The sequence below is a fragment of the Spinacia oleracea genome, chromosome 3 (genome assembly GCF_020520425.1).
Source record: "Spinacia oleracea cultivar Varoflay chromosome 3, BTI_SOV_V1, whole genome shotgun sequence".
Taxonomy (NCBI): domain Eukaryota; kingdom Viridiplantae; phylum Streptophyta; class Magnoliopsida; order Caryophyllales; family Amaranthaceae; genus Spinacia; species Spinacia oleracea.
Genome location: NC_079489.1, coordinates 46433518 through 46443143, shown reverse-complemented (window position 1 = coordinate 46443143; position 9626 = coordinate 46433518). Strand labels below are relative to the sequence as shown.

Genomic DNA, 9626 nt, shown 5'->3' with positions numbered 1-9626 from the left:
GGTAGAGTTTAAGATGTGTAGCGTTCCAGCTTCGGGGGACCGACTTGCCGTCTTTGGTGACGAGCCTGTATGCCCCCTTTCCGACGATTTTATCGATCAAGTATGGTCCTTCCCAAGCTGGCGCGAGTTTACCTGCGTTTAACTCTTTTGTGTTTTGGAACACTTTGCGCAACACCCAGTCGCCCTCCTTGAACATTTTTATTTTGACGTTTTTTTTTGAAGCATTTTGCCACAATCTGCTGTTGCGACGCCATTCTTATCAACGCTGCTTCTCTGAAGTCTTCTATGTTGTCGAGGTTTTCACTAAGTTCGACGTCGTTCTGCTCTGGTGTCATGAGTCCATATCGTGCACTGGGCAGCGTCACTTCGGGGGGTAGTACTGCTTCGCACCCGTAAACGAGTGAGAAGGGAGTCTGTCCCGTCGCCGTCCTAGGCGTCGTCCTGTTGGCCCATAGGATGGATGGCAGTTCTTCGGCCCATCGTCCCTTCTTATCGTCTAGCTGCTTTTTTAGCGATGCGATGATTGTTTTGTTGCTGGATTCCGCCTGTCCGTTTGCTTGGGGGTATCTTGGCGTTGACGTCTTTAGCTCAATGTTCCACGTCTTGCAGAAAGCTCTAGTTTTGTCGCTGATGAATTGGGATCCGTTGTCGCATATGATTTCTGATGGCACTCCGAATCTGCATATAATGTTAGTCCATATGAACGAACATACCTCTTTGTCTCTTACCTGTTGGAACGCACCTGCTTCTATCCACTTAGAAAAATAATCTGTTAGAGCGAGCATGAAGACCTTTTGTCCTGGGGCGACGGGTAGTTTACCGACGATGTCCATTCCCCATTTCATGAAAGGCCACGGAGTTAAGGTGGGGTGTAAAAATTCAGATGGTTTATGTGTCATACCTGCGTGTCGTTGACATTTGTCGCACTTAGCTACGTACCTCATTGCGTCTTTGAGCATCGTTGGCCAATAGTATCCGTTTCTTTTGATTCTGGTTGACAGGCTTCGTCCTCCTTCATGTCCGCCACATTCTCCTTCGTGGTATTGCTTTTGTAGTCTTTCCCATTCTGTTTTTTCTGCGCATTGCATCAACATTCCGTTCGCTGATCTTTTAAATAATATGCCCTGCAGAATAACATATCGTGAGCCCGGTCTGAAGTTGGGGTCGACGTTGAGCTTGTGGGTGATGACGTCTGGGCTGATTCCTGTCATGTCCTCGTGTGACCAAGCGAAGCAGCCCGAGTTTTCTCTTAGGAACGACACTATCTGACTTTTGATGTTGTCAGGCAGTGAGGCTCCGACCCTTACGACTTGGTCTGGCTTTGTTTGGTCCAGGACTATCTCGTCGATTTGTTGGTCGTCGGGGTCGTCCGATGTCGACCCTGGCTGTAGTTGCTAGATGGACGACTTGGATGGTTTCAGTGCCGTCTCATAACATTTCTTCGCATCTCTTTGTTGTCCTTTGATTTCCATGACCCCCCATTTGGTTGGAAACTTGATTGATTGGTGGTATGTTGATGGCACTGCCTTCATTTTGTGGATCCATAGTCGTCCTAGGATGACGTTGTACGCTGATGGACAATCGACGACGTTGAACTTGGTCATCATGTTGACGCCTTCTGCGTATGTAGGCAGCAATATCTCTCCTACTGTCCGTAGTGCCTCTCCACTGAATCCTACCAGAACTGTTGATCTCCTTACAATATTTTTCTCTTCTAATCCCATTTCCTGTAGTGCTTCCAAGAACAGTACGTTGGCTGAGCTTCCGTTGTCGACCAGTATCCTTTTTATCAGAGCGTTCCCTATTGGGAGCGATATTACCAACCCGTCGTGATGTTCCCGCTGTGTATCTACAGAATCTGAGTCGTCGAAAGTGATAGCCATTGCGGTCAGGGACTTGTGCAGTGCGACCTCGTCTTCGGTTTTCCCCTCTTCCATGGTTTCAGATTCTCCCCTGTTAATTTTTTTAGCTGCAGAAGAGGTTAGTCCACAAATATCTGAATCACCGGAAATAACGTTTACCACTTTATTGAACGGTGGTGGGTCTGGTCGCTCGCTGCTTTTTGTTGGGCCGGGCAGGGTGGTTTGCTCTTTGGAGAACGTTTCTTTTCCCTTGTCGCTCAACAGCTCTTTTAGGTGTCCCTGTTTCAGGAGGTATGCGACCTCCTTTTTGAGGGAGATGCACTCCTCGGTCGTGTGGTCGTTGTCGCGGTGGAAGTCGCACCATTTGCTCATGTTCTTCATGGAGTCCGGTCTGTCGCTCTTCCGGGGCCATCTGACTGTTCCACCTACATTTTGAAGGGCGTTCACCACACCTCCGATGTCGACGTTGAAGCCGTAGTCGGAGATGTTAGGGTGTTCGACCCGCTCATTCCTGTAAACATTGTTAGTATCATAATATTGATTGACACTTTGTACCTGATTTTGCCGAACGTATGGTTGGTGTCGCCAGTTGTTGTTCCTCGGGGTGTACGATCTTCTGTCGCTGCTGCCCCCTATCGACCGTTGAGATGCTGTTCGGATGACCTCGTCGTCTTCGATTCGCATCTGGGCGGTGGCCCTTGATCGCACCTCTTCGAAGGTTGCACAGGGGTATTTGGTTATTTCCCGGTATAACTCCGAATTGGGGATGAGGCCTCTTTTGAACGCCTCAATAGCAGTCCTGACATCACAGTTTTTTATACCAATTTTTTCACAATTAAAACGGTTAAAATAATCGCGTACCGACTCGGTTGGCCCTTGAACCAACCGATAGAGATCACTGGTTTGTTTCTCCAACTGGCGACTGCTGGCGAACTGTTGGTAGAAGGCGTTGATGAGCTCGGACAAACAGGAGATGGATCCGGGAGGGACGTTCGTGATCCATTCCAAAGCTGCTCCATCAAGGGTGCCGCCGAAAGATTTGCACATGACAGGCTCCACTAGGTCGTATGGGATCCCGATCTGCCACATGCGCTGCTTGTAGAAGTTGACGTGCCTGTAGGGGTCGGATGTCCTGTCGTACAGGGTGGTCCAGGTAGGGAGTCGGAGCGTGTGCGGAACTGTCACTCTAGCGATCGCTTCACAGAACGGCGACGCTGCGTACCCGTCGGTTGGCTCGGTCTCCACGGGCGTAGGTGCCCCGGGAAACTTGGTCATCAACTTCATCAGGCGAGAGTAGTGCTTTGTCATGCGTGCGTCCATCTTGTTCAGGCGCTGGGTCACCGGATCGGGAGCTTCTCCGTCTTCTTCCTCACGGGTCTCCTCCTCATCGGTCATATCTTCGAAGTCATCGGGCATCTCGAACGTCAGCTTTTTTGGCTTCCCACCTTTGTAGCGGGACTGGTGCTTGTTGCTCTTCACGGACTCGAGCTCTTTCTGGAGGGTTTCATTGAATGCCCTCTCTTGGGCTAGCTCGGCTTGGGCTTTCTCGTAAGCCGCTTTCATCTCTGCGATCGTCATCTCTCCAGTAGTCATGGTGAAAGGAGTGATTTTGTGTAAAACCTAGTTAATGTCCCCACAGACGGCGCCAAACTGTTTATGCCAAAATTCGTATGGGGGCGACTTTCGGCTAGGATCGACACTAACTAAGCAAAGAATTAACGACACAAATAAAGGGACACGACACAGAGGAGTGTTGACGCGGAAAACCCAGGAATAAGGTAAAAAACCGCGGATAGCTATGAGGCTATCAATCCACTAAGTATTCTGTATGATTGTTTATGCTTTTCTCTGAGAATTAATGCTGAAAATAAAATATAACAATGAATGCTAAAACACTTGATAGCTTGAGAGTTGTAATGCTTGAGTGAACGTCCTTCGCTTATCCTCATCTTCGTGCTTTTATAGGATATTTCCAACGGTCCAGTCGGTTGAGAGAATCCCACAAAGATAGGGATATCTTTGTCACACGTCTCTTTAGTCTTCAACCACCTCCGCGCTTCTCGCGCATGTCTTGGACTCATTCTTGCTAGTATGACGGCGCTGCCTATCATGGGCTTTAGGTTAACTTATCTTTATCAACTTGTTCCTTGAGGACGCGTCTCTGCTGCCTATGCGTTGTCGCCCGTCCTTCGTCGTTTATGCCTCGTCGTACGATGCTACGTCGGACGTATCTCCCTAGAGCTGTGTTTACCTGCGACACGACAGAGCCTGGCTGACACGACATGATCAAACGTTAGAGCGGTTATGTCGTTAGTCCAAAAAGTGGGATAACAGTTACTGATATCAATTTGGGCAAAATCCAAGGTCACGGTTAATGGCGTTGATAGTTTTGCCAATTTTCTCACCAAATCATACATAAGTACAAAAATCAAATTGAGCGAAGGAGAAAAAAAATGTTTCTTTCAGGTTGATGAGAGATAAAGGAGAAGAACAAAGAAGAGAGAGAAGAGAAGGGAAAGAGAGCTATATAGGAAAGAGACAGAGACATAATTATCTCCCTCTCAATCATGGATATCATCTAATTAACACCACCATCTATAGCGGTTTAACGGGTGGAGATCACCATAAAAAAAGCGTCTTTTGATGTTCATGACATTAACATGTGCATATTTAACGTCTAAGATCAACATTGGAAATTATTTTCCGATTACCTCACCAAAATTTGTAGATATGCAAAAAGAAAAAGTACAATGAAGAGGTGAGAGAAAGATGCCAAAAATAATGGTGTCTTGATGGAGGAAATTTGTGTTTGATTAAAGAAGAAATTTACCGGGGAGATTGTAACCCTAGGTGGGGCTAAAGTAATAATATACCCCCTAAATAGTGGAATAGATTACTTCATAACTTTTCTCTCTCTATCCAACCCTTTAAAATTGACAGGAATTAATTACTCCCTTATTCATTCTTTCCCTTTACCATTGATCTAAGAGAGTCCTTGCAAGGGGTAACTCTTAGCCTCCTCTTATTTGGAAGTTGGTTGGTACAACATCTAAATATGAGGTAGCTCTTACTCCGCAGAAATAAGAGGGGGTTGAGGTTTAATATTGAAGGGTTTTATGCTTACCTTTTGGCATTTTGTTAAAAAAAATAGAATAAAGTATGAAAAACAACATAAGAGGTACTCTCTTCATCCCACATTACTCGTTACACTCACCTTAAATTGCACAAGATTTTAGGTGATATATGATTTTTTGGTTATCAATTGTAATATTATCAAATAAAAAGTAGATGTGACTGTGAAGGGGTTAATAATGTTGTGCATCCCGCCCTTTTTCCGAACGGGCAAGGCGCGTACTTTGCCTTGTTATGTTGGAGTGGCATTTGAGATTAAGGAAGAGACTTCCTACCTTAACTATTTAATGGAGCTGCCGTATAGTTTTTGACTAGTCGGAAAAAACTAACAAAACCCTGTTTTGTGATATAAGAGTACTATAGATACCAGATCTGCATAGGCTCAAATATTTTATCACAATAGCAATTGATTCCCTTGTGATGTTGAATGGAAATCTCCCAAACATACATACGCAGAGTAGATGTTGGATTTTTGGGGGTAAAATTACTAATACGAAGAGTGTCCACTATCAGCCCTCGGTGGTCTTTCTTAGACTGAAACTTTGTGTAATGATTCAATGTAGGGACATGTGTTATCTATATTACTAATGAGTTGATTTTAATGTACAAACAATTATGGACTAAACAACATGCCAAAAGGGTGCTTTAAATTAATTAGAGGTACCTAATGAATAATCCAAGTCATCCATAATATCTTATTAGGCGTTATAAAACAAATTAATTATATGAACAATTTATATAGGGAAATAAAAGAGGTAAATAGTATAATATCACATTGCAAAACAATACTTGGATTACTTTGTTATTCTCAGAATTTTACCACTTTTCTTTCCCAAATCTCCTTTTAGGCTTCAAACACCCTTGTTGCTGACTGATAGATGCTTATTCTTAATTCAATTCCTACAGAGTAACCTTACCAGATTCTTATTCGCCCCAGACTAGAATTTTCCCAAATTAACGTTATGGAGTTGTGTGTATGGGCTAGGCTAAGAAAGAGATAAGAAGTATAAATACCGAGACGGGTTTCGACTAACAAAATTACAAAATAAGAGAGAAGAATTGATTCAGAATACCATAAGTGCTATGAATTGATGATACTAAATATATTTTAGAATACTAATTTTTTAATTTCGTAGGTTTAGAAAATATGATTTTATAGTGAAATTTAGTCGAGAAAATATACCTGAAATAGAACTAAAAGACGATCAAAACAACATACTTGCGCTAAAAATATTCGAGCGCGGGAATAGGTGCATCAGAAAAATGCTAGAAATCTTTGAACGTGGACTGCTTTTCTAGAATTTGAGTCAGATATGTTCACGAAACTACGAAATTGTGTGCTACAAATTTTCCAGCACATGAAATTATGCACTGGAATATTTCTGGCTCACAAAAGGTTGCGCCAAAAATATGTAACACGACATGGTTCGTTTTCGCGGCTAACTTAAATTCTATCTATAATTTTATATTTTCTATCTTATTTCACTTTATCACTTCGTATCAAAGACATATCGGGATGCAATTGCGATTATAAACAAGTACTTATTCATTTTGGATAATTTTCTACTTTTAGTAATTATTTAGCAGCTTCTTCTCCGGATGATTTGTTCAGTAAGTCGAAGGTCGTTCCTCGTCCAATTAGAGTGCTTGATTGACAATTGGGTTATCATTCATCATTTTACTTTCCGATACAAGATGAGGGACAAATGTAGACGTCTATAGTTAGCCCCCACTTTGATTTATTCTATTAAGACGATGACCCAAGTATTAGTAGACGGGATGCGTCCAGATATTTAGTCTTAGTGTGTGAGGGTCTCACGAGCCCTCAAGTGATGTCATTGGACTGAAGGGTCATCACTTATAAGATCAATATTTTTCTTCACGGGTCATTGGAGATCTATTGAAATGAATACTACCTTATCACAATGTTATTGAAGGTGCTCAGATAAAGGAGCATAGCTTTTCGAAAACAAAATATTTTTAAACTCTTTGGCAGAATGTCAGATTTGAAACTGGCATAATTAAGACGATATGGCGAAATCAATCAAGATGGCATAATACAGAAATTTAAACTGAATAATAGGATAACAGAATGGTGGAATGACAGAATAACATAATAGAGGAATAACTAGATTAAGGAATCTAATACATCTTTCAGAGGAATGAATAAACCCCACAGAATAGCAAAATGGCGGAACCTGTATTTGACCCTCGTCCAATTTCAAAAAGTTCAATGATGAAACTATAACCCACTTGTCAACAACGCACTATAATTAAGCGACAAACGATCCTTCAACTGACTGAACAGATCACCCGTAACTTCTATTTATAGTAATTTCCAAAAATAGTAACTGTTCAGCATAGTAGCTGCTAAATATAAATATCGTTCAGGATAGAATAGAATTCATAAAGATGAATTTGCATTCTAGTAAATCTTTCGTACGAACTAAACTTGTGAGAAAAGATAAAGATCGAAACAAACTGAAGCCTTCAGAAGCCGCGGCGGTACGCAAACCTACATGCACTTGACTTTTCTAGCGCAGGAAGGATAGCATGCACTTCAAGTGTAGTGTTTGTTTGTTTGTTTGTTCACAATTTAGAAGGTGGACCATGGTGCACATAGAGCATGGTGCACCTTAAGAACATTAGTATATAATTAAAAGAACATCTGGTTACGTAAAAAGAACATGGACATATATTTTTTTATATTTTTAATAAATTGTGATTTTTTATAACAAAAAAGTAAAACATTATATTGCGTGTTCTTTTGTCGTAGTGTCATGTTCTTTTGTTTATGTACATGTGTTCTTTTGGTGCACATGGTGCACCATGCTCTATGTGCACCATGGTCCATAGTCCACGGATTGTTGTTTGTTTTCACAATGATAAGTGTAGTGTTTGTTTATTTACTTTTGCAAATAGGGAGAAGGGTAGGATGCAAACCCCAACCACTATGAGATAGTATTTCAGATTTTTCTTTCATGAAACAGAAACAGAAAAAGAAGTAAAAATAAGATTTCAATTTGGGAAGACTACACCATCAAACACAAGTTGATGCCTTCACATATGTGCAAGAAGGTAAACTAGAGTGGGTAAGAGACAACCAAAAGGATCTTTGCAAGGACCTTCTACATGGATTATAGGACAACACGTGATATACAACCTACACCTTTCACCGCAACCATAGCAGGTTCATAATGCAAAAATCAAGTGAAACCACAAATATTACCCAAAAGGGAAATGAACGACAGACAAACAAAATATTGGACATATGAGACCATTAAAGTCAAGACGGAGAGCAAAATGAAGAACTATAGAAGGAAAAAAGTATCAATTTCAAGATTATATACTTTTTACAATAAAAGGGCTAATATTAATGAGTAACTTGTTTTCCTTACCGAAAATGGATTAATCAACAGTATTACCGGAACTTATGCCAATTATCAATTAACAAGTACTTTGTAACCAATAAACTGCTAGAAACACCTTCTATTTAATAACAAATTGAACTTTTGAACGTTGTTGTACAACTATTATGTAATCAGCCTTTTTATCGAACGGCCCCCAAAACTAGTTAATTCAGAATACTAGGAGTGATAAGTATATGAACTGATGATACTGAATTTCATAATACTAACTGATTAAGTTCGTAGGTTCAAAAAAACATTATTTTATAGTGCAAATTGGTCGAGAAATTGTACGTGAACTAAAACTAGAAAAAGATCAAAACAACATCCCTGAACTAGAACTATTCTAGCCAATGAATAAGTGCGCTGAAATCTGTCAAGTGTCCACGTGCGCTGCTTTTCAAGAAATGAGTTAGATATATGCACGAAACTGCCAAATTGTGTGCTAGAAAATTTCTAGTGCAACATGGTTTGTCTTCGCGGCTAGCTTAAATATTATTTTTAATTTTCGATTTTTTTATCTTATTTCACTGCTTCACATCGTATCAAAGACGTAACAGGGATGCGACTGCGACTATATACAAGTTCAGATTCATTTTATATATTTTATTTTTTTGGAAAATAGTAATTTTTTTTAATATATACGAGTTCTGATTTATTTTGTAATTTTATATTTTAAGTAATCACTATATTTTGTACTTTTTGCTCCGGGTTATATGTTCAGTCAGTCGAGGGTTCGTCTTCCAATAAGAGCGCTTTGTTGACAAGTGGGTTATCATTTCATCATCGAAATTTTTGAAATGGGACGAGGGCCGGGTCAAATATAGGCGTCTACAGTGACAGGAATTAGTGAGGTAGCTTTTTAATTGAATGAGAAAGGGTATGGAGACCAAACTTTAATTAATAGTAAGAAGAGATTATAATGATTGTAGGGTCATTCCTATGGATGGCAACGGGTAGGATCCGGACCGGATCCTCTAGGATCCAGATCTAGATCTGTTTTTTAGGCAAGGATCCAGATCCGACGAATCCTAACTTATTTTTCATCAAACGACCCTAATTTTCATTTTAACCTTAACACATTGTTTAATAAAACTTCAATAACAACACTAGCTATTTGTCCATACAAGCATTCACTAAAATTAAATTTAACAAATCGAACATAAATAATATTAAAAGTTCAACAAACTTCAATAATGCTACAATTATTAAGTCTTTATTTTTA

The 9626-nt window shown here is 40.5% G+C and overlaps 1 protein-coding gene across 1 annotated transcript; it reads right to left on the bottom strand.

Annotated features, from left to right (window-relative positions):
* Positions 1–1394: 1394 nt before the first annotated feature.
* Positions 1395–3455, bottom strand: LOC110793427 (uncharacterized). The gene is made up of 2 exons (XM_056839083.1): positions 2749–3455; positions 1395–2661 (listed from the first exon to the last, which is right to left on the bottom strand). The coding sequence occupies exons 1-2, from the start codon at positions 3453–3455 to the stop codon at positions 1395–1397; spliced, it is 1974 nt and encodes a 657-aa protein (XP_056695061.1).
* Between the last annotated feature and the right edge of the window lie 6171 nt (positions 3456–9626).

Coding starts and splice junctions, on each gene's coding strand:
- LOC110793427 (XM_056839083.1), bottom strand. CDS start 3,455: ATGACTACTGGAGAGATGACGATCGCAGAGATGAAAGCGGCTTACGAG. Junction 2,662..2,748: donor CAAACCAGTGATCTCTATCG/GTTGGTTCAAGG, acceptor CTGTGATGTCAG/GACTGCTATTGAGGCGTTCA.